This window comes from Galeopterus variegatus, unplaced genomic scaffold, assembly GCF_000696425.1.
Source record: "Galeopterus variegatus unplaced genomic scaffold, G_variegatus-3.0.2 Scaffold1230, whole genome shotgun sequence".
Classification (NCBI taxonomy): Eukaryota; Metazoa; Chordata; class Mammalia; order Dermoptera; family Cynocephalidae; genus Galeopterus; species Galeopterus variegatus.
Window position 1 is genome coordinate 491,029 of NW_007727341.1, and position 26,515 is coordinate 517,543.

The 26,515-nt window shown below is 38.1% G+C and overlaps 1 protein-coding gene across 1 annotated transcript in view; it reads right to left on the reverse strand.

Moving 5' to 3' along the window:
• Positions 1-752: 752 nt before the first annotated feature.
• The window catches only part of SLIT2 (slit homolog 2 (Drosophila)), a 161,771-nt gene continuing 136,008 nt past the window's right edge, over positions 753-26,515 (reverse strand). Inside the window, 7 exon segments of the mRNA XM_008575750.1 lie at positions 753-1,897; positions 3,344-3,555; positions 3,772-4,060; positions 8,803-8,957; positions 18,814-18,944; positions 20,305-20,545; positions 20,656-20,793. Coding sequence (XP_008573972.1) covers positions 1,656-1,897; positions 3,344-3,555; positions 3,772-4,060; positions 8,803-8,957; positions 18,814-18,944; positions 20,305-20,545; positions 20,656-20,793 — 1,408 coding nt within the window. The 3' untranslated portion in view covers positions 753-1,655.

A 26,515-nucleotide genomic window follows, 5' to 3' on the forward strand; every position in this document is an offset into this window, starting at 1 on the left:
ACTGTAGCAGTGCGCTACCGGGCCGGCCCTAGTGAACAAATTCTTAAGGAGGGACCTCTAACTATCCTGCAATTTCTAAGAAAACCACCAAGCTGTTAATGAAGTAAATATCTGTTTAATGTACAAACATCAGTAGTGTAACTGATATTAGTCTGGAGAAAGACAAAGCACACAGAATTATACATGTACATCTAATTTTCTTTGTAAAAAAATTTTGGGGAAGAAACATCTGCATCTTTACAGGGCACCCTGGGATTTTAATGAGGGAAGAGCACAGTCCACTATAAATCATTATCAATTCTACGTCGTAGTTTAGCAGCAAACATGTTAACATGGGAACATTAAGGTAATAAAGGAGTTTTATTGTTTGGAAAAAAAAAATCACAGTTCTTGACATGACAGTCTTTTTTCTCCCCACCCACCCCCAACAAAAGAGCAAAAAAAAAGAGTCAAGGAAATATTAATTTGTAAATGGTCTACCTTCTAGTGGCGATTGCTACACTCCATTTCTTTTCTCTAAGGACAAGTTGCAGAGGGACCCTTCTTTCTCTACAACAACCATCTCACATACAGATTTGCATTTTCCTTTCTTGGACTTTGCATACTCTCTTCAGGTGTCCTGAACAAGGCCAGTGGGTCAGTGACACCAGTGGTCAGATGTCAAGGTAAACAAACAGACCAACACATATTTATCCCAAGATAACACCCTAAGTTAGTACTATTGACAAAAAAAAAAAAAAAAAAGAAAGAAAGAAAATCCTGATTTTAAGTTTGAAAAAAGTACAAAAATATCAGGACAATTATAAATTAATATATATTAAAGCATCGAGAAACAGCAAAAGGGTGGCCTAACATGTTAAGTACAATGTACTTTGATACAATAAATATTTCTCATTGAAACTGAATACTGTATAGGGCTGTTTAGAACTCATAGAAACAAAAAATTCATATTATTACTAATTTATTTATCAATAATCTATTGGTTCTTTATCATCTCCTTTATCATTTATATTACAAAAAAAATAATACTGGAAAATGGTAGATAAACACTTTTGTGTGCTGCTTCTGCTGACATGCTGACATTGAAAAAGAAGATAAAATGTATTTTAGCACTCCCGTGTTTGTTCATGAATGGAACCCAGATCTTCAGGACACTGTATTTTGCACAAAATATCTCACACCCCTTTGTTCTATCTGTGAATTCTTGAGTTCCATTCCCCTGCCTTGTATCATCCTTCACAGGCAGGTGCTGGGTGTGGCCTAGTGAACTGCATGGATGTGACAAAGGGCACACAGTTATGTTCTGGGCAATCTCACGCCACTGCACAGTAGCTCGTCTGTCCTTTGTGTTTGTGCTTCTGCTAATCTTCAGCATGTTCCCACGATGGCTCTGAGTTGCAATGGTTCCCATCGTGGTTCTAATGCCTCTAGGTATATCTTTCTGCATACTTCTCCTGCTTCGGGGAAGCTTTAGTTCAAGCATTTTTTTTTTTTCCAAATGCAGAAAAAAAAGTCTTTTATTCTCATAATAAAAATAAGTCTGTTCTGTATTTTACAATATATTTCAAATATTTCCACTATGAAGCATGAATTTGTCCAACATAGGTGAAGAAGTACACAACATTTTCCAGAGACGAAAGCTGCCAGGGACGTGCTTAGGACGCACACCTCGCACAGCCACACTTCACCACCTTCTCGACCTCGTCCACAAAAGAAGACCCGTCCGTGCATTCAAAGGAGTATTTCCGTCGCTTGCTCCTCAGAGGTCCGCAGCACTGGCCTCCCGCACACCCACCTCTGCATTCCAGGCGGGAGACCTTCTTGGTTGTTTGGCAGGCGGCATAGCCCTGCTGCTTTTGGTAATAATCTCTTATCCGTTCCCCTCGACAAGAGATTTCTAGAAAAGAACAAAAAAACACAAGCGTTTTAAGGACAGTCGCTGTAAATCATGCAGAGTGACTGAATCCACAACTCAATTCAGGAGGTGCTGTCTTTACTTCTCCTGGGTAACTGCTATTTTTAGTGTTATGCTTACATTACATATTACTGGCTGGTGGCATCTCCTGCCGTTCTTTGAGAAATACTTCTTTTGGGCCTTTATTTTCAGCAAAGTGAATGCTTTATATGTACACTATAAATACAATGCTATTGCACTGACAAGAAAATTGGATTCCTAAATCTTTTCCTTTATTGCAAAAGAAAAAAAGGAAAAAAAAATACACATCTTCTGTTTTTACACTACTAACAGCTGGTTTTGTTTACCACAGGGAACAGTTTCAGAGAGTATGTAATTTAATTTATTAGACCTAGAGTTTCATATTATCCAATCTGTTACTTAATACAAGTAACATTCCACTAACGTCATAAATTACCCTAGTATGAAGTAGTTCAAAAAAGAGACATCTGCTAAAAGCTTCCATGGGCACGTTCCTCCTGTCTCGTCCCTCGGATACACAAAACAAAGTCCGTGCCAGCTGGAGGCAAGGCGTGTTCTGATCACAGGGACAAAGGAGGAGGAAGATGGGCTAAAAAGTCAGCCCGCTTCGATGCTTCTCACCTGCATAATTTGCTGTGATAAATCAGTCGATTCTAAGGTCAAAGGTAATTTTGTACTAAAACTGGAGCAAAATTATTACTTCTACCTTCTCTGTACCAGAAGACAAATTAATGATATACAGTCAGCCCTCTGTATTCTTGGAACCCACATCCATGGATTCAACTAACCATCCACAGATAGAAAATATTCAGAAATAAAAAAAAAATTCCATAAAGTTCCAAAAAGCAATACTTGAATTTGCAGCATGTCGAGTACTACGTTGTATCCATGCAAACAAAGTGATGTGCAGGCGTTGTATCAGGTACTGGAAGACATCTAGAGATGCTTTAAAGTACAGGAGGATGTGTGTAGGTTATATGCAAATACTATGCTGTTTTATATAGGAGACTAGCGCATTTGTGGATTTTGGTACCTGTAGGGGTCCTAGAACCAACTCCCCTGCAGATACCAAGGGATGACTGGATATGGATGAGAATAACAGGTAAAGGTAAGAGGTGGGTAAAGTAAATGTGTTTCTACACATAAGGTAAAAAGGAGTGTTTTCATGGCAAATTCAGTTGTGAGGAGACATTTGAAGGCCGTGTAAAAACTCGCAGTGGAGGTTTAGAACATTTCACATCTGGTGCCTTCATAACACTTGAAATAAATCAATAGCAACATTGCAAGTAGTGCAAAGAGCTGTTGTTCTCCTATCACTTCCTCCCTTCTGTTTCTTTCATGCTTTCTTGCTCTCTTTTCAAAGACAGTGCCCCTTCTTGCTTTGCTGTGAGCAGGCAGCTGGCTCACCTCGGTCGCAGCCGTCCCCCGTGTATCCGCTGCTGCATTCACAGTAGGGCTGCCCGAGTCCAGAGAGCCTGCACTTCCCGTGCTTACACTTGATCGCCTGGCAGGGGTTGAACAGATCCTCCTCCTCATCGCACAGGACGCCTCCATGGCCCTCCAGGCACTTACAGCTGTAGGAGAAGGCATTGATGGGCAAGCAGGTGCCATGGACACATCTGCAGGGGCAGAGGAAGGGAAGTCAGGGACGGAAATGCATTCAGCGGAGGAGGTAAGAATGAATGGAGGGAAGACAGGAATGCAGAAAGACTGGATGGATGTGAGGGGCAGAGTGCGAATGGGCTGAGCTCCCTCCCTCCCGTCCTTCCTCTCCTCCTTCCATTTTGCTCTGAGGGTTTAGGTGTGGGTTCAACTACCAAGCAGCACAAGCTTACTTATTTCCAAGACAGGGGTCATTGGTCCGCTGGTCACAGAGGGGCCCCGTCCATCCTTCCTCGCAGTCGCAGGTGAAGCCCGACTGGCTGCCGGGCTGGCAGGTGCCGTGGGCACACACCTTCTTGTGGCATGGCTCGCAGCCCGGCAGGATGCCTGTTTGCATGGGCACCTTGCGGAAGTCCTGGAGCTCGCTGTTGATGTAAAGGTTCCGGATACAGCCATGGAAGCTGGTGCCATTCTGCCCAGGGGCCTGGCGCAGAGCGGCCACATTGTTCTTGCCGGGCATGCCTGGAGAGGGGAGCCAGGTCAGAGTCAGGCTCTTTGGGGGCTCCTCAGCCAGAAATTATGATACTTGGAACCTCACCCCAAGCCTACTAAATCAGGATATTCGGGCAGGGCTGGAGAAGAGATGTGTGTTTTTGTTTTGGTTTTTGGAAGATGCTCCAGGCAATTCTAATGCACAGCTAGAATAACGAACCTAGTTCATTGGTGGTTGATCTTTAATATTATGTTTGTTTCAAACAAAACTCTACATGGAACCTAAAAGCAGAGCTGCTATTCTTAAAGGCGAGATTAGGGGAGGGGAGAGATTAATGCTCCCTCCTCTCTATTCCCCTCCTACCCCCAATCCTCTCTAGATACCCCTTCTTCCCCCTGGAAGCTCAGAGCTCCACAAAGCTCAAGTTGAAATCCCCTGGCCAATTCCACCCCTTATCTTAAAGATGAATGGGCCAGGGCCCAGAGGGCTCAAGTCCATGGACATGGCTCAGTGTCACCCAGCAAGCTCTGGTTAGAATCAGACTGATGAGACGAACCTTCTCAATCCTGGAGTCAGCGTCTGGTCCACCAAGTTTTAGAGGGTGAGAGCTGGGGTGGCCATTCACCCCAACCCTGCCAAATTCAAAGCTGGCAACTACTCCAGCTCACCCCTGGCAGTATTCCTGAGCACAGTCGAGGACGTCGGTGCCTGAGCAACTCTCCCCTGATCTTTATCAGGACAGCACCTCATTCACATCATTTCTTTCTCTTGCTAATTGAGCTTGAAGCCCTTATATTTCAAGAAATAAGGACTACAAAAGAAATTACTTCAAAAACAGAGTATTTGCCATTTTTGTATACATGCATTTTACTAGTGACAGTCATATATTAGTCCTCATTTTGGCAAACCTGAGGAATCTTTCCATGGCCTAAGTCAGACCCTGAAATATTTCCTGGCCAGTGTCCTCCGTACGGCAGCCATCCAGGTCACTGTGGGGTAAGGGGAGGGAGTCAGAGGCCTCCAGACCAGCTGACTTTTCCCACCAGGACTCATGTCCTAGCTGTGCCTGGACTCTGAGCTACTGGCTGGAGGTTCTAGGCTAGGGAAGATGCAGGCTCTTCCTCTCCAGAGGGGCTGTTGATTACAAAGACCAAGAACTACCGCGCTCTTTTGTGCCCTGTCTTGTGCCACAGTCCCCTTACCCATTCCAAGGAGCCCTATTTGAGTCTTAGCAGGCACCGAAGTCAGACGGCTAGGTGTACGAAACCACTAGGCTAGAGATCAAGTCTATTTGGGGGCCAGACCTCCTCTTGTGTTTAATTTTCTCATCTATGACACCGCAGATGGGCAGAGCAGAGGTTCCCAAGCTTGTCATATATAAGAACCACCAGTAGTGCGCGTTCAGAAGGCAGCTTCCCAGGCCCCACTCTCTCCCACCCTGAGATTCTGACCCAGTAGGGAGGGAGACAGGTGCAGAAATCTCAGTGCAAACATACAGCTCAGGTGATTCTCATTTGGGTGGTCCATGGTCACACTGACAGGTATATAGGTGTCTTAGCTTTGAAGTTCCATGTATACAGGCTTACAGTCTACGTCCCTCTGGCTCTGGAAACTGGGTGGCTTTGCAGAGCAGCATCAAAAGGATGAAATTCACCATTTCCAGGAGAGAACTAGTGACAGGGATTCCTTGCTCTGGAGTAAGACTTTCTAATTTAATCATCTCCATCCATCACAAACATGTGGACTTCAGTGTCCACACATTTATGTTCTTTTCTTCCTAGGTTAAAAATGAACTTTTTCCAAAGATATTTTTAATAGCTCATTTTGATGGTGGTATAATGCACATACGTGCACATCTCAAGACGAAATACAGATTGGCAAAGTTCCTCAACAGGGAGAAACAATTAGCAAGTGTGTTCCTTTCAGTCCCCAAACTAACAATTATAAAAGGTTCAACTTTGATTATGGTAGCTAATGAATAAAAATGTTTATATACCATACATATATTTGACTTTCAAAGGATACAAGAAAATCAATAATTATTCTGAGTCTTCCTTTTCGTGTGCTTGACTAAGGAATTAGGTCTTAACTGATAAACAGAAGTACATCCATGAAGGTTTTGTAAGCCTTTCCTACATGCCATGCACATTAGCTGGGATTCAATCCATCCACAGATAACACAGTAGACAGCTTTTAGCCTTAACAGGCTCTGCATGCTTCAAAATGACGGTAAAGCAACCAACTATCAAAACTGAGGGATTTGTGATATATGCAGGGATATCTAAGCGTGGGTCTTAGATTTTTTTTTTTTTTTTTTTGCCTTGTTACATAATGAGTGTTCTGGTTGGACTGTTATACAGAAAAATATAAAGATTAAATTGTTCATGTTAATTAAAACCTCTATCATGGAGAATTGATAACCTAAGTTAGGTTAAGCTTCCTCTCTGTTTTGTCAGGGAATACTTCTGCAAGGCACTGAGGGACAGGTCACGTCACCTTCAGGAAGTCCTCTTTGAGAAGTGTCCCTGTTTTTAAACTTGTTTACCTCACTCTCCTTTGCTAACTCAGCTTCTCATGCCTTTGCCTCCTTCCATTTTCTTTGCCATACAGCATTCGAGACTGTGGTATTGTGGGTACCTTGTATGTTTTTAAATCCAAATCCCCCTTGAGACTGCACTCTGAGCTGGAAGGAAGTGGGTGCAGTATGTTTGCAGGCAGTGGCACTGGGGTAGAAGTAGTTTCCTTCAGGCCTGGGTGACTTGCTGTCTGGATTCTTCCAGGCCCTTCACCCTCGGAAGGATTAGTGCTTTTCATTTTGGAGTTTAAAATGTTTTTTTCCCCATTTAAAAAAAATGTTCTGACCTAAGCAATCCCATTCGTACTTAAAAAAAAAAAAATTCTTATGCATCATATTCTAAGGGTGTTTTAAAAGATTTACTGAAGTGGTTTCTAATGAAAGCATGATAAAATCAAGCAAAGGACAAGTCCAAAAATAAACCACAAAAAGCCACAAAACTTAGATTACTTCCCTTTCTGTTTTACGTTAAGAAGTGGTGATGCAAGTGACTTTGGAGTCAGACAGACTTGGACTTAAATGTGGTGTCTGCCATGTAATAGCTTCGTGAACTTGGACAAGTTACATAAAGTCCTTGAGGCTGTCCCTCAGGAACTGTAGATTATAGAAGATAATTGCTACTTCTTAAGGCTCTGAGGATTAGGATGGTAAAAGAAGCATTGTGTGGGGCACATAGTATGTGCTCCATAAATATAATTTCTTGTCTCTCAAATCACAGGTACATTTGTGACGTGCTTCAACCATCCCAAAGCAACCCTATTAACTGGAGTACATTGAAGAATGGAAAGCTTTTGTTTTTTAATGAGTCTCATAGTTGTGATTCTCATGAAACAATTAGATCAGTCATCTTGCCTAATAGGCTTAATATAGGATACTTTAATGTCAATGCGTTACAGTTACTTGAAGATGCAACTGCATTTCCCACTTCCCTGGGAGCAGAAGAGAGGCTATATATTTTGTTTCAACTTTCTATTCTGTATGTAGTTCCCAGCATGTGGCGGGTGCTAAATAAATATTTATAGAATTGAACCAAAGATTTTGAACTGTTTCTAAAAAAAACCCCCAAAAATCAAACTTTATCAAGTTAAGATATTCTACTACTGAAATTACTAAAAATAAAAGTGCTCTGGACTTATAGAACACTTCTAAGAAATGCTTTCAGAGAAGACCTTGAGGGGTAAAGATAGATGTGTTGCATCCTGAGATTCCTTAGGAAATGATGTGAACTTCATGAAAATACTGTCATGGTGAAGACATCAGATAAATTGACCTTTTCAGAAGTTTTAATCTATTTATCTGTAAAATGAGTTAATTTTATCAGTCAATTCAACTCAATTCAATGTAATTTAATTCAATGCATCTCAATTCAAAATCATCTGCTTTCTTGCTCCTTTGTCTGAATCCGGAAATTCTATGCTTACAGTGTGGGAGCTCTCTCTCTGTTGTGGGTCTTTAGCTCTGGGTTCCTTCAGAACCTCGCTCACACTTCTGTTCCTTCCCTGTTTCCTCATTTGCCTTCTTGTTGCTTAGAAATAAAGTCCAGAGTCTTCACTCTATCATTCCAAGCCCTAACCTACCTTTACAATCTTCTCTCTTGTCCATTCACCTTAGGGTTTCAGCTAAACAGAACTACTTCCTGTCGCCCTGTTACAATTTATACACTTAATTTCTTCATTCATTCGTTCATTCATTGAACTTCACTGTTAATTATCCTATAACCTACATCAATGAGCAACTGGTAGTGCGGAAACTCCAGCATGGTAACATTTGACCGAGCTGGTCGGGTTTACCTCCATAAAGGTGCTGGGGTGGGGCCATCCACTCCCCAGTTTGCATCGAGCTTGTTTCAACACTTTCTTCATTGTCTCATTTGACCTACAACCAACTTTATTTTTCTATAGACCAGATCAAATATAGGATTTGTACACCACATAGCAATTGATAGACACAAAAGAAATATTAATGTCCTTTTTAATCCCAAGGACACATTTAATTAGACATAGACCAGGGATTACAAAACGGTCCTTTAACACCCATAGAGAGCTCTCCTCTCTGTTCTATCCTTGCTGTCCATCTTCCAATGATTGATCACACTATTGGCCAATGACCATGGTGCCAGGCATCAATAATTTCAAAATTAGTCTATGATGAGAATCACAGTGTTTGGGGACCCACCGAATTTGGAAGAACCCTTACCTCCTACGTAGAGTGGGGAGTCAAAATTCAATGTGGACTGCTTTGACAAGTTGGTGATGATTTTGGGGCTCCCTCCATCCACAGACAAGGAGAGACTCTGATCCAGGGCAAGCAGTTCCACAATGTGGAAGTTTCCATCATTGATCGTCTCCACACTGCAATGAAAACAAACAAACAAACAAAAAACAACAACAAAAAAAAACTTAGCTGCTCCTTCCATTTTCTTTGCATTAAAGAAACAGAGTTAAAATATAAACTACAATAAGTGCTCCTTGGGGGAAAACACTTCTATTTAACTTTAATGAAGATGAAGACCAGTAGTTGATTAAAAAAAAAAAAAAGATATTTTCAAGGAGACACAATCAATTTTAACTTCTCAGGAACTGGATACAAAATAAGGTTGTTCTCCCATGGTGAGAAGTGGAAATGAGTATATTTTATTATCCAGTCACATTCTCTCAATATGTAGAAATTACAAAAGATAATGTGCATATTTGCTTTAAAATGCCATGAAAGTTCCAATTACTAAGGTACTGCCTGTTACTCCAAATAGTATTAAAAATACAAGGAACCTGAACCTATTCCAAATGCACTCTAAAGACACTGGTATTCAGGGAACACTGATAACACTGTACATTAGGATTTGTTAGAATCAAACATACACACAAATACAAGAAGTACCAACTTAGTGAGATCTTTCCATTTTTTGAAATTTGTTAATTGATAATATACTCTTATTTTCTGTGCATTTTTCAGGGAGCTACCCATCAAGTGATATTACTGTGAAGAAGTCTGTGCTCAGTGGAGTGGTCGGAATAACAGATTAAATAAGAAAAATATTCATATTTAGGGAGTCTAGCCATGACAGTGGTTGTCCAGTTTCTTTTCTATATATTTAAAGGGACTGATCTCACAATTATTACTGTCACCTTCTAAAAACCTTGAAAAGTCTTATAGAAATTGATAAATTGGACGAAAACAAAAAGATTAAGAAACCTAGGTAAATGGAAGACGAGGATTAAAAATAAGATGAAGTTGGGTGCAATTGGTAAACAGGTGCTATACGAATATGGCTTTGAAGTTGGGTTGCAAATTTAACTCTGGTGTTAAAGTGGGCAAAACAGAAAACAGAACCAATGAAATAGGACCAAAGAAGAAAGCAGGAACCAGTCCAGGGTGCAGTGTCAGGGATGTACTCACCTCTCACTAGGCAAAGTATAGCATAATGGAAGTTGGGGTCAAAAATTTAATATCAATGAATATTAAAGACGTAACATACTGGGATATTGACTGGAAGAAAGGTTAAAAAAATGGAAATATGAAAGCATATGTTAAAGACTATTCCTACATGTAAATGCCCAATACTCCCTACATGAGATAATTGCTTAAAATTCCAGGCACTGATATTTAAATTTGCAAAAAGGTCAAGCCTGGAAAATGACAGAAAAATGTATTAATGTTTCTGCATGGTTCCCACCACTGGAGTCTAATCATATGCCATTATTTGCTGACAGAGAATAAAAAGTTTTTTGATTTGAGAGCAATATGAGCCATTCCACAGAAATGTGAAAGTATCTGAAGTTCTCTTGGCTTAAGTGGTCTGCAAAGTTCATGTGTGCAGGGATCTCTGATAGCCCGTCTTAGATATTAACTTTCAAAAATAAACATTATTTTATATGTCAGTCAATAGTTTTGCCTCCTACAAATTTAACTATCCCAACACTTAACACCATTAATATCAGCAGACGAAACAATAGACTACAAAATTACTTTCTAAATAAAGTTGCATACCAACTGTTAGTGATCTTAACTATGATTCTTTTCTAAGGTGCTATTCTGAGTAGTAATATCAGCTAGTGGTTAAACATATAGATTTTCAAGTTGAATAATCCTGGACTTGAATCCTGTTCCTGCATTTTTTAGATGTTTGGCCTTAGATAAGTTACTTGATTACTAATACACTTCAGTTTTTTTTTTTTTTTTTTTTTTTTTTTTTTTTTTTTTTTTTTTTTTTTTTTTTTTTTTTTTTTGTCTTTTGTCTTTTTCCGTGTCCGGCAACGGATCGCAACCCTCAGTGTTGCCCCCATACCAAACCGGGGACTGGCAGCGGGATCGCAACCCTTGGCGTTGCTCCCGCGCCTCGCTCAGCCAGTGAGTGGGAACCGGTCCATATGTGGGATCCGACCCCTCGGGCGGGAGCGCCGCCGCGCTTCCCAAGCGGCGCACTTATCCAGTGCGCCACCGGGCTGGCCCTACACTTCAGTTTTCTCTTAGTAAATGCCGATAAATATTTCTCCCTTCTATGGATAATTTGAGGTCTATATAAAGTGATTTTCTAAGAAATGCATAGCATAACCAATTAAATGTTAGATATGAGCACCATCATCAGCACCACCACCACCAGGAGTATCATCATTATATAAATAATGTAAAACTATTTCAGATTCTTCTTCAGGGAACAATTTAATTTAGCTTTATTTTCTTTTTTCCCCTTTTTTTGTCTTTTTTCGTGACTGGCAATGGATCGCAACCCTCAGTGTCGCGCCCGTACCGGACCGGGAAAGGCAACGGGATCGCAACCCTCGGCGCTGCACCCGCCCCTCGCTCAGCCAGTGAGCAGCCGGTCTGTATGTGGGATCCGAACCCTCGGCGGGAGCGCCGCCACGCTTCCCAAGCGGCACACTGTAGCAGTGCGCCACCGGGCCGGCCCTAGCTTTATTTTTAATATTAATTATAATAAAATGTTAAAGACTGGCAGAAAAATAATAGCCTCTTTGGGGCATATATTGTTCAAGTTACTAAAAGTTTTAAAGTAAAATATTAAAATACAGATATGCATAGAGAGGGTAGAAGCCAATTGCTTTTTCCTTTGTGGTCATTTACAACCCTCTAAGTGGTTTTATATGGACATTGACCTTAACTGGATTTTAAATATTAATAAGCAGCTCCCTTTCCCATTAAAATTACAAAGAAAGGACCCATATGTACTGAGGAATGGGTTCTTGGTCACATATTGGTCTTAGACAATCAATGCAGGCATGTCACTGTCAGTGATGGTGTTTGATGCGATATAATTGGATGGCTTAAGACCTTTAAAGTTTTATACACCCTAATGCAGTGTTTCAGCTGGGAAGCTGGAGATAAGTAGTTTCATCATCAACTCACTTTACATTCTGCTCCTTTATTCTCTCCTTTATTCACTTTTTTTGAGTATGTCCTTAATTCCAGCTAATGGTAAGCTACATTAAAGTAGGGATAATGTATTATTTATTTCTGTATTCCTTAATGTATTCAGCAAGGTGTCTGATAAATTGTAGATGCTCAACAAATATATGTTAAGTAAATATAAAGGAAATGTATTAGAAATAACATATATAGTTTTCTTATTGATACTGGGTAAATTATAGTTATAACATAATAGGCTTCAAGCATATTTAGATAGGATCTCTGAAAGATTCATTTTATGTAAAAAAAATAAAATTGGAATTTTCATTGGCAGTATCATGAAGGATAATGCTGCAAGAGAAGTCTTGCTCAGCTTGTCCTAGCTTTCGTTAGATTTGTGATCTTAGGTTAGTATGACTTTAGGAAAATTTTCTCTACCTTTTCTTTCTCATCAGAGCAATGTAAATAATAAGAGCAAGGAATTATATAACACATACTATGGGTCAGGTACTGTTCTAAGAACTTTTACATGTATTTGCTCATTTATGCCTTACAACAAGAGTTGGGCATTTATGGTACCCAAGAAAGCACAACCAATTAGTGACTTAACAGACTTGAAGCCAGTCTGCTCAGCTCTGGTGTTACTCTTAATTACTATGCTCTCTTAATTACTATGCGCCACTTTTACAATCAAAAAGAGTACCTAGTCCTATACAAATGGCATGTGTTCTCACCACTAACAAGCCCTTAATACATGATTTCTCTCTCAAATAGCCCAGGCATCAAGTTTTATAGCAAATATCATATATGTTGATAACACAACTTGGTGCATTTACTAAAACTCATTGAATGGTCAAAAAATATGCCATAATATTATAGTGGGAATTTGAAGGTTATGAGAATGCACATAAACTATGAGAATTTAAAAACTGGGTTCAGATTCTATTTTCACAAAATCATTGATTTTGCAGTCTACCACAGTCATTTCCTACATACCCACTTGTACTATATAATATCCTTATGGGTTCTGATAAGTATTGATAAATGCTAGTTCACCACTCCCTAGGGAACTATAAATTCAATGACTTACAAAAGTAGCACGTGAACCACTTAACTTTGAGCTTTTCCACTGGGAACATAAATTGCATTCATTACCATTATTATGTTAGTTTTACTATGCTCATCTATTACCTGAGCTTTGGTTTTCTTGAATTTCTAAACTATAAATAGATATATGAAAACAAAGCAGTTACCCAACTATGTCTGTGGTTTGCTACAGAAAAATAGTTTAAACATTTGGGGCTTAAAAGAAAAGAGGGGCTCTAAAATGTCTCTGATTTTCTTTTTTCCACTCTACTTATGCAGGACACATTAACAATGCCATTTTTATATTTCTATCTTAACCATAAATCCTAAGGTATTTCAGTAGTTTAATAAAGATAAACAGTTCATATTTGCTTATGTGAGCTTCAGCTTCGTGCCTTAAAAATTTTACATTATCTGGTGACATATCCCATGCAGTGAAATAGGAATCCGAAACCAAACAAAGTCAACTGGTCATCTCATTTTGTTATCTCTGGGCTGAAGATACTTCATCTATGAAGGAGGGATGATAATAAAAAATGTCCCTACCTATCTCTTCAAATCAAAGGAAGAGGAAGCCAAATGAAATTAAAGATATTTATGTATATGCATAAGAGTTTTTCAGAAGTTTTGTAAAGTAGTTAATCAAGTAATGTTATATCTTAATCAGTACTTTTGAAGAGTATTTTTTACTGAAATATAATTGATTATATGTATCTGTGGGGCACAGCGTTGAATATCAATACCTGTGTGCGATATGTGATGCTCAAATCAGGATTACTAGTATATTCAACATTATACAATATAGTCATATTTTGAAGATTAATTTAAATAAAATTCAATAAAATAGAAAGGGAACTCCACACTTCAACATACTGTAGAGTCAAATGTGAGGCAGTAAAGTGCTCACGGGGGTATTCATTCTTTGGTATCTGGATATCTGTGCATGAGAAGTATCCATAAACCACCAGCATTCCCAGTTACTGAGAGCCTACCCTGTGCCAAACACTACGCCAGTGCTTTACATTCATTACTTCCAAGTCTCACAACCATACGTGAAAAACAGACATAATTCCAATAGTTGAGATGGGGAAACTGAGGCACAGAGGTGAAGCAATTTGTCCAAGGTTATAAAGCTGGTAAATGGTGGTACTTTTCCCTATGGCATATCAAGAATGGCTGAATGTTTATCTTGGAAATAAGACCATACAGATTCTGTCTACTATTTGCTTCTCCAATAAGACTGAATGCCTCAGAAGCTGTCTCTCTTGAGTTTCTTCTTTCTTTTCTTTTTTTTAAAAAATGTAAGTCTGGGTAAAGGGCCATGAAAATCAATTACACTGTATAATGATAAATTAAAAAAGAAAGTAAGTGAGTAAGTTGCACAATACAGCAGCTATATAGCGAACCAAATCTACCAGCAGGCAGCAGAAAGTCCCCTGAAAAGTCCCCTAAATATGGAAACTGATTGATGCATGGTATAGTCCTGTACACTAGTAAGGTGGTTCATCTGATTTCCTCATTTTTCAATAGTAGTTGACTGTTTCAAAGACACTATCTGGCTTGGAGAATGACATTAATTTGAATCTAAAGAAAGAAGTATATCTTTTTCATAAATAACTTTTGTAGAAGGAAAATATTTGAGCAAATTCATTAGGGAACTTGCAAATTTTTGACCTACTGAGTCAGTAACTACTGGTGGTGTCCAGCAATGTGTGTTCTAATGTACCTTTCAGGAGATTCCGAGGCATGCTATTTGACAAACAACTGCTCTACACCACTGCCTAGATGCCAGGTGCTTTTACCAGCAGGTCTACAAGAAGCCACAATCTTCTCTCAGGATGTAGGAAATACAATGAGAAAATGTGCATGCTACTTTATTCCTACTAACAATTACTACCTTTTGGGTTTTCTTGAACACACTTAAAGTTATGTTAACTGCTGTCCTAATTTTTAAATAGTAGTTGACTATGTTTCCAAAGAAACTGTCTGGTTTGGAAAATAACATTAATTTGAATCTGAAGAAAGAAGCCTGTATTGTTCATTAATAACTTTCTAAAACAGTTTCTTCTTATCTAGATTAAAAGAAATCACTTTGAAGGGCTGCAGATTATAAGCCTAGATATAATTCCATGAAATAACTGTCTGTCTACTGATTTATTTGAAACAATAACTGACATCTAAAATGAATTTCTTTAAACCCAAAATATCCTATAGAAACAATAACTTAATGTATATTTACTTTTACCTAATTCTACCAGGTTTTATTTTACCAAAAAATGATCCATTTGCCCCAATATTGAAATTAACCAAGCAATTGAAAAGATATAACTGATATACAAAATTATTTTCATGTGCATGTTCCAATAGCACATTAAATAATTCATAATTTAGAAAACAATGTTTTACCAAAATAAATTTTCTATAACATAAAATCTTGGCAATGAAACTGAACTTAACAAATTATCTGAAATAAGAATCTGTACAATACCTTCTTTTAAAACATCAGTGTGGAGTACTTTTAATAATGATAAAGGAAATCCAATCAAGAATAGAAAATTTAATTCAACCAAACAAAATATTTTAAGTAATGTATGGGAAATACAAAATATTTTAAGTAATGTATTGCAAACATGTTAATTGATGAATTTCACTATAATGATGGAGCGGTAGCACCTTTCAGAGATTTCACACTCCAATTAGGGCCTGAGCAAAGACAAAGACCTTGGCATTTTCCGGCCTTTGGATAAAGGCCAGAAACTCAGCCAGAGCAGAGGTAAGACTTGGGATAAATTGCAAATTTAAGGTAAAGGAAATGAAATTGTGATGCCCGAGAAGCTGGTCATGCTTTTCAGTAAAATAAGGAATGCAATGGGAACAGAGATTTGGGTGAAACACATGAAATACTTACTCAGTTTTGGACATTCTGAATTCAAAATATGAACCACTGTCATTGTTTACTACCTGCCATGCATTGCTCCGAATGTTCTACATGTATCAAATTATAAAATTCTTACCACAATCCCATGAAGATGGCAGTGTTATTTATTATCCCTATTTAGCAAATAAGGTCCACAGATGATGCAACTTGCCATAGAGCTGAAACTTGAATCAAGGCAGACTACTTTTAGAGCCCTTGCTCTTTTCTATTACTTCAATTTTATTCTGAGTAATAATGACATTCAAATGGTTCAAAAATCAAAATAATATTAAAAGGCATTCGTGCACAAGCATTGTTTCTACGTCCTCCTTCCTCTTTATGTCTAGGTTTGTTATGCAAATACATAGAAACACAAATACGTAAGTTTGTTTTCCCTCCTTTGATACTGTTACATCTTACTTTTTTTCTTTTTAACTGAGCAATATAATTGGAAATCTTTCAATATCATACAGAGACCTTCCTCATTTCCTTCCTTCCTTGCTTCCTTCTTTCCTCCTTTCCTGTTTTTTGACATAATTATTAATTTTCACAATATAGTATTACTATATAATTAATCTAAATTAATCTAATATATAATATACATATCTATGTATCTGAATTCTAGGTAATTGTTGCTTTTTTTCTTTCACTAAAAAATAATGCAATAGCTTTTCTTGATTGGTGCGTCATAAAGTAAAAGGCAAGAATTAATTTAAATCCATGTTTGCTCCAGTCCTCGCTCTATATATCTTTATTAGATGATCTGCCAGCAGGAACAAGGACTTGTGCTTCCTAATGAAGAAGATGCAACATGATATTCTTTTTGTAAATGTTACAGGGTTTGTTAGGCGAAAATATAAACTCAAACAAAGCTCTTTATAGGAAGTCCTCATTTGGATATATGCACTTGGGTTTCTACAACTTATCTAGAAACATTTTTATTATATTTTATGTGAATTCTAGTTTTAATAAATCAACTCAAGAACCTTCACTATAGTTTCTAAGAACTTCATGCTGCTTAATTTCATAAAATAAAACAAATAAAAAAATAAAAAGACAAAAAAGAACTGCAAATTTTTGAAATCTTTTATGAGCTAAAACACATTGAGCTTATATAATTTAAAGCCTAGTAATATCTAAAATGTTCGCATTAATTCATGACCATTTGGAGATGAAATAACTATTGTATTTCACTTGTAAACCAACCATTATGTGTTTGTTTCCATGCTCCAAATATTCCAAGTGGGTTAGCTCATCACCAAAAGGACTTAGTGAATTCCATTCATAGCTACAATTGGCACCTACTTTCCCGGAACTACTATGAAGGATCAAATAATATGTAAATATAATATTAAATAAAAAATAATAATATTTAAGGTGCATTGATATATTCAAGAATAACCTCAATGACATGGAGGTCAGGATCTCCACCTTATGTCCCATTCAACACCCACTTACTCATTGTCAGGTGTATTTGGTCTACAATGCATTTTGTCATATATGATGTTAAAACAAATGCAAACTGATATTTAAAGGAGGGAAAACTTTACATTAAAAAAATTTTATAAAACAGATTTCTGCCTTTCCTTAAAAAGTCAAGAATTCTGGCAATCCCTGGGCCTTTATTTTCACACAGCAGCATTCAGGGACAACTGAGTACATCCAGTTCTGCTTTGACAAGATTTGCTTTTAGTTCATTATAGTCTCAATTACTCCTGTTATATTGCCAGCATGAAGGCTATTTGTAACAGAGTTATCTAAAAAGTTAGATCTTTTAAAAAATAAAAAGGTGAGAGCATATTCTTTTCTTGCACTTGAACTACTGAATTCGCTTGTTATCTGCCTGGAAAAACTGCATATGAGTTTGTGACCCCGTCTGTAAAAAGTGGCAATTATTTCTACATGTGAAGAAATTAACTAAGAAACTTATTGGAGAAGCACAGAGAATTGGTGTTGAGACCCAATGGAGGGGCTCTGATGGTTAATCTGAAGCAAAAAGCACCAAAATTTATGCTCCATAAATACCCTCCTTTCACATCTTCAATATATCATCAATATCATAACACAATAGAAAACTTCTAAAATAAATGATCAAGATTACCTAGCACAATATGGTGTGAGTCCATTTGCTTATTATGTGTAACATCCAAAAGAACAGGGCCTTTGTTCTGTAAAGCTTAGAATGGTGTCTGGCCCACAGCAGGTGCTCAAAACACGTGTGTTGTGTGCATGGTAAGTTGAAGTTACTCGCAGTGCTGGGTAGCTTGCATTTGTTTCTCTCCAGCTCCCCTCTGCCCTTCTCCCTGTTCTGAGACCTGGGAAGCTTGAGTGCAAGCTACATTACTGGAATCGGTAGAATCATTTTTTTTCTGGCACCTGGTTTGTTCAATAGGAAGCACAGGTAGGAGATTTTGGGGAGGAAGGAGAGTAAGGTTGGGTGTTTCAAGTCCTGGTTTCCACCAAAAGATCAGAATACAAACCTCTGTGGAAGGTCTCAGCTCTTGCCAGGCAGGCCTATCCACAAAGCCTTTTCAGAGCATGCATTTCTATAACTGCTTCCTCCCCGTAATCCTTCAGGCATAGGGGTAGGAAGTGCATCCCTTACTTCTAACCCTAGGTCATTGTACTACCTCTGCCACGTCTGTAAATCATCCCCTTATAAATCTCTCAAATTATCCAATTTGACTATGTCACCTGATCTTGCTGGGCCCCTAACCAATATCCTTATCATGAAGCTTGATGTAGCCAAATTATTGCCTCCCCTCCCTGTCACAAAACAACAGAGAAGCAGTTCTTCATTAAACAATAGTTTTCACCTTTACCAGTAACTGAGAGATCTTCACCTGTAAATGGCAGAAGCCGGGTGAGAGCCTGTGTCGTAGCTGGCCCGAACACGCCCCCGGTAGAGTTCAACTGCGATATGGTCTTTGTCACCCTTATACAGGAGGATTCCACTGTCTTCATCGGTGGCAATCTAGTAGGAAATAAACCTGACATTACTAACGTTACTAGGATGTGTAGTCAGCCAAATGCATTTCATCCTCCACAGACACATACAAAAGGGACCACTAACTGTGGTGAACAGGTTTTAACTACGTTTTATTTTTTCCCTTTGGCTAGGAGAAAATAATGTATGCTGAAATTATTACTTGAAAGGTGACCTGTTCCTAAATTAATGTGTTCTAATTAAAATCCATAAAGAAATTTAAAAAGAACAATAACAAATACTTAAATAAACATGTTGAATGTGCTTAGAACTTTCTTTTCTGGAGATTTTCACTTACCTGCTCTTTTTGCTCCTCTAACGGGCTATATTTTTGGCATATGTGAAATGTGACTATATTATGCAAGATTGATTTCTATATCCCATATTAAAAAAAGAACAACAACAAATTCTTTACAGTGATGCCATGTGCAGGGGAAAATCTGTTTTTATCCTGCTCTTTGGCCTTTCTTTGGGCTTTTAAAGGACTAGTTAAGTAAAAGTTAGAACTTAAGCCTGAACACCAGTGTGTCCTTCTCATAACTATTCAGTGCAGCAAATACTGGAGTGTAGGGAGACAGACTTTTAAGGAAGTCCTGTCTGCTTCCCAAAGTCCCATTCCACATGACTTCAAAGAACCTCCAGGTCCTTATTTGAGTGTCAGCTTAAACCAAATATGAAGGGGTGGAGTCTGTGGAAAACTAGCAAAAGTCATATGAATTCAAAATATATTACCCTATTTTGCTTACCAGATTAAAACAAACATGTAGCCCCAATTTGCCCCACATACCCTACATTTTTTTACCTCTGCTCTTGTGTAACCTCTTCCTTAGGGGTCTAAATAACTTGTTCAAAGGTACACAGTGACTTGTTGGAAAGAGTTAAAATCTGAGTTTGTTAATTTCATGTCAATTCTTCAAGGTTCTGTGTGAAGAGTCAAAAGGTACTGGCTGAATCCAGATGTTCTGTCTTATCTGTCTCTTCTCAACTGCAGGTTTCCTAAGAAAAGCTTCCCCCTGCACAGGGGCTGAGTGGCAGAGCCATAAAAATAAATGAATAAAATGCCTCTACCCAAGCACAAGAAGAAGAGGCATATTTTGTTGCTGTGTGTTTTCTTTTTCATAGGATAAAACAATGTATAAAAATACTTGGTTTCCATTCCACCTTGAAAATACAAATGTCGAAGAGAAGAAATACTGAACTTTCCACATAATGTGGAGCTGCTTCTGTCACAATGTCATTAACTGTCTAAGAAATACTATCATTCACAAGTGGCCACGAATGTTTATTCTTTGAAGCTGAATAGGGCTTATGATCAGATCAGCCCTTGCTAGAGGAAGAGTACTCTTACCTGAAGTGTGATGTTTGTCTGAGGCAGAACCTTGGCTGAAGGAATTTGAAGATAAGACTCTTTGTTTACAAAATTCACACTGACCAGTTTCTCACACTTCTCTCCCTGGTAGCCAGGCAAACACTGACATATTGGCTCATTTATTCTGATGATGCACTGAGCTCCATTCTGACAATCAAAATTATCACAGGGGCTGGTGCGAGGGAGAACCATGGGTGGAGAAAACTCACAGAACAAGCCACTGAAGAAAAGGGAGAAAAAAATATTTTAACTCAGTTTTACTTAATTGCCGATGTGAATTAAGTCATGTAAGACCTAAGTCAAAAAATAAATGAGTATGTCTGCTTTTACCTGTAACCTTCAGGGCAGGTGCACGTGTAGCCGTTCACTGCATCGGTGCAGTGGGCTCCATTTTTACACTTGTTATCTTGGCAGTCATCAAAGTCAATGTCGCAGTGCTCGCCTATATATCCCGGGGTGCAGTCACATCTGTTGGAACAAGCAGATAAATGGTTTCACACTCAACTGAGCCAAAATAAGTAAAACAGTCGCATTTTATCTAGAAAAACTGGCATCTTCTTTGAAAAACTTATTTAGAATAGGCTTGTAATGTCCCCAAATTAATGGATGCCTAGAAAATAGCACTGGTCTGCAAAGTACTCCAAGGTTTCTCGCTATGATCTAGCAAGGGAATGGTGATTTTATCTCTTTGATAACAGTGAGTATCCACAATCCAAATAAGAACAGAAAAACTGCAACAGGGTCTCTTCTTTCCTCCATTTTCCCCTTCCTCCTTCTCTTTAATTCCTTCCTTCCCTCATTCATTAATTCTTTCCTTTCTCCCCACTTTGTCAACATGATCCTTTATTTTCAATTCTGTATAATTAATTTGACTTTTGAGATGATAAAAGTGCTATGTTGTAAAATTTACTAAGAATATTAATAATAGTTTTTAAAAATAATTCACATATTAAGTTTTCCAGTAGAGACTAGATGCATTGGAACAAAATATAATTTTAAGAAAAACAACTGTTGATATTGAATACTGTAATTCACAATGAATCCAGACAATCATTACAGCAGAACGGGACTGACCTAATGGAGTGGAGTAAGGGAAGTGGGAGACAGCTTATCAATAAGCCTTTTACTCTGGTGGAGTGGGGGACAGAAGGGTTGCACCTGCATTGATGGTGAAGAGACAGTGGTAATAATACAGTTGACATTCTTTGAGAACTTCCTCTGTGCCAGGCCCTGTTCTAACCACTTGGCTTATATGAATTTATTGAATCTTTTCCACAGCTCTATGACTGCGATCCCATTATCCCCACTCAACAGGGGAGGAAACTACAGGACAGAGGTGCCCAAGGACACGCATTTTCTAAGTGCCAGAGCCAGGAATTGAACCCAAGCAATCTGACAAGACAGCCTGGATTTCTAACCACTTCACTGTGTTGTATAGTTAATTCCTCAGGGCTTCCTTTAAAACCTGTTCTCTAGTGCTGGCCACTGGAATCTCTAGCTATGACACCCAGGACCCAGGACTTTATAACTGCCTGAGGAAAAGTGGTATGGCACATGCAGCAGTTTTCAAACTATGTGGTGTGGACCTATAGGGGACCATGGAACCCCTACAGGTATGGCCATAGATGAGGAGGGGGCTTCCAGAAAACTCCATCTGTCCTTCCCCCTTCCCCAACACCCTCTTGTTGTGATTCATTAGGTTTATACTTTGGGGTTCCATGAGTGTTTTGTTTTGGGTTTAAGAGAGGGTTCACTGACTTTCAAACAACATGTAGACTAGGAAACTACGGTTTAGTGCAACAGAATTTGGGCTTTGTAGTTACATAAAACTGCATTTGTTTGTATATTGGCTTTATCCTTAAATGTATGTGTCTTTTTTCCTTTAAAAAACCAACTTTATTTCTTTCCAGATTTATTAAGGTGTTATTGACAAATAAAAATTGTATATTTTTAAGATGCATAATATGAGGCTTGGATATAGTATCACCCTGTGAAATGATCACCACAGTCAAGCTAATTAACATATGCCTTACATCGCATAGTTAGCTTTTTTTCGTTTCTGGTGAGAATATTTTTTTTTTTCCTTTTTGTCTTTTTTCGTGACCGGCAACGGATCACAACCCTCAGTGTCGCGCCCGTACCAGACCGGGACCGGCAACGGGATCGCAACCCTCAGTGTTGCGCCCGCACCTCGCTCAGCCAGTGAGCGGCCGGTCTGTATGTGGGATCCGAACCCTCGGCGGGAGCGCTGCCGCACTCTCAAGTGGCGCACTGTAGCAGTGGGCCACTGGGCCGGCCCCTCTGGTGAGAATATTTAAGATCTATTCTCTTAGCAAGTTTCAAGTATACAGTACATTGCTATTAACTGTAGTCACCATGAGGTACATTAGGTCTTCAGAATTTATTCATCTTATAACTGACAGTTTGTATCTTTTGACCAAAATCCCCCCACTTCACCCATCCCTAACCCCTGGTAACCACTCTTCTGCTCTGTGTTTCCGTGAGTTTGACTTTTAAAAATTCCACATATAAGTGAGATCATGCAGTATTTGTCTTTCTGTGTCTGGCTTATTTCACTTAGCATAAAGTGTATGTAATCTTGACTAAGTTAATCCAAGTGTTCCTTTTCTCATCTGTAACATGTATATAATAATTTCTACCTCACAGTTTTGCTAAAAGATTAAACAAAAAACACTATCTGTAAAGTAATTAGTATAGTTTTTATATATAATGCATGGTATTTTTATAGTTCTATATATGTCTTTATAATTCTGTAAAAGTCTTTATGGTTTAATCTGTATTAATTATCCACTTTTATATTTCAAAGCTATTAGGATTTAAGTGAATAAGATAATAAAAAACACCGAAATGAATGTGGCATTACTGAATGCCGAGGGTTTTGCTGAAAATGGAAAATCAGTACTTAAGAGTTACTGGAGAGCTTACGAAATAAAACAAATGGGAGTATATGCCCTCTAAGAGTGAAGGACTTTCAGCTCTACATGTATGAATTAAGAAATAAAATGAACTCACTACATAAGCATGCTTGCTCTGCAGCCATTTGGTTTTAAGGCTAAATCACAAGAAAGCAAAGCAAACAGCAAGTCTCAAGTTAAATGGACCCTAAGTGGCCATATACATTCTCAAATAGATAGACAAGGCCTGAGAGGAGGACTTCCATCAATGTTAATGCAAGCAGAGCTGCTGAAGTGCCAAGCATTAAAAGAAAAAAGAAATGCTTTGAAACACCCTGAATTATTTATCTGAGAAAAGAAATCAAAGTAAAAGATAAGAGAACCATGTATTCACCACAGTGTCTGTCTAAGAGCTATTTTATATTCTATTCTTTCTAACTACTGTCTTTCAAGCCCATTAGAATTTGGAGTTACATTATGACCAACATTTTTGTCTTTCTTTTGCTCCTCAGACAGAGTTTCAAAACAAACAGAAAAAAATTAAATAAGAGTCTCCCTTAAAGTTTGTTTTGTAATAAAACCTATCACCTTCCCTCAACTCTACCATCTTACAAAAAGTGAGGAAGAAAGCAAAGTATAAAATATACTATTTAGAAGTCCAAAAGCTGAGTAAGTAAGATGCATGCTTAAAAATACTGGTGATGGCATATCATGGTCTAAAAATATCTCAGAGCAATTTAGGAGATATATGAGGTATATAATAAAGCAAGAAAAGTAGAACCAGCTTTGTTAGCTTAGTAATAAGAAAATTAAGTTGCAGTAACAGTACAACTTGTCCAAATAGCATTTGTCAGTAGAGATTTGCTTTAGCAGCTTCATATTTTTTGCGTTTTAAGTCCATTTTCTTTCTGCAATGACCTGTCCCACAGTGTAGTTATTTGTAAGGCTGAAGTAACAGAACATTCTTTGACTTAACCTGTTTCCTGCTAAATTACACACAGCTATAAAACAAACTCACGAATTACTGTTGAAAACATTAGGTTTCAAAGCTCATTAATCCATAATCCAGTAAAATGCACTTTTAAGAGTATGCAATCTGAATGATAGGAATAGAAGATATTTAATTAAGGATTAGACTTTTTGAAGAAAAACTCCCTTACTTTTTAATGGTTTCCTTTTAGTGTTATTATACTTTATCTTATAATTACAATGCACAAATCCCTGTGAAATCTGTTTAGCAGATAAGCAGTTCTGTAAAATTCATCTTATTAATTTCTCTGAGAAATGCTGATATTGTTATGTAAGAGATGTACTATCAATTTGCCAAATTCAACTGTGGGCAGATGAAAGATAACAGGAGTTAAAATAACTTACCACTACAGTGTTTGGTTGAATAAAACATAATGCAGAATTTTGTTCAAAGTAAAAATTTTAATAAGACTTTTTGTGTGTGTGTAGGGCTATAAATTTAAATATAATAAAAAGCAGAATCAAACCTATTCTTTTCACTTCCAGTAAGACATCAAATGGAATCAGCAGGTGCTGCAACTGGATCTGTATATTCTAATCCCACTTCTGGGTATATACACAAACGAAGGGATACCTGCACTCCCATGTTCATCAGAACTCTGTTCACAATAACCAAGATATGGAACCAACCTAACTGTCCATCATCAGATGATTGGATAAGGAAACTGTGGTATATATACACCATGGAATACTACTCTGCCATAAAAAAAGAATGAAATTCTCCCATTTGTAACAACATGGATGAGCTTGGAGAAAATTATGTTGAGTGAAAGAAGCAAAGCACAGAGGGAAAAATACCACATGTACTCACTCACAAGTGGTAGCTAAGGAAGAAAGAAGGAAGGAAAGAAAGACCACAGTGATGCATTGGACTTGCAGAGGGAGAGAACAGACCTAGGTATACAAAGTGGAGTGGTGAAAGGGGGATGGGGAGGGATGTCGGGGATAATTTGGTGGAGGACATGGGGTATAGTCACAATTTGTGGTGATCGACATGCTGCCAGTATGGATCTGGCCATCACATCTTGGTCACGAGTAGTGACAATCAGCTTTGTATCCCATGAATATTCATAACCAATAAAAATGAAAATAAAAAAAATAAAATTTTGGATTTTAAACAAAATTGAAACAAAAGAATATTGTTGAAAGAAAGTCTGAGAGTAAATATTTAATTCAGTCTGACCTTTGAAAGGCACTGGAGGTCTGGTGATGTTGACCCACTCCCTCATCTGACTTAGAATGTCTAAAGATCTGTTTGATAAATATCAAAATCCTAGAACCCCAACTTAAATCCATCTTCTCTTATAAAACTTTTTCTGACCTGAGTACACTAAGTTTCAATTCTCTGCTATAGCTATTAAACTTGGATCATTTCACTGATAAGATGAAATATGTGGAAGTGAATAGTTATAAAGAATTAGAAAAACGTAAGATGGTATTTTTTCTATGTGCCCTGGTCACAGCAGGCACTCAATGAATATTTGGTGAAGAAACAAATAATGCTGCTTGCTAACTATCTATGTAAGCACAGGTCAACTCCTGAATTTGTCTCTGTCATACCCAAGAATCCAGACTATCTTCTGTACCAAACCAACTGTAATATTAACAAACTATAAAACTTCTTAGAGGTGTAAAGTGTATTAGAAAAATCACCCAACAGGAAAGTAAGAAACCTGGCTCCAGCTCTGCCAATAAACAACCTTGAGATCTTTGGGCAGTCATCCAACCTCTCAGGGCCATTGTTTCCTCTGGTTTAAAATGAAGAAGTTGGACCAGATGATTTCTAAACCACTGCCAGCTCTAAAAAGAAGGGTTGCTGTTGATAGACCCTTAAATACTTCAGGATTGCAGCAAAAGGAGTCATGTAATTTGATACCAAACATATTTCGGAAATTTTGCTGCGTAGGAAAAAGAAATGATTTTGAAATTCTGAGTTCACTTAAGGGAGGCCTCTACCTAGCATCACTGCAGAGCTTAACCATCCCACACAGGACACATTTGAGGTGACAAGGCACTACCAATCATTACAGTGAGACAACAGGCATACACGGGGACTGTGCAGGGCAACCTGAGACATATGGTTTCCTACCTTGGATAGTCAAAATATTGTTTCACATCACAACATTTTCAGATACATGAAAATAAATTTTCTACTTTACCATGGGCTTACCTACAGATAATAAAGCACCTAGTAGATATTACAAATTTAACTGCATTAGCCTTCCAGTAAACTTAAGTAAGCATAT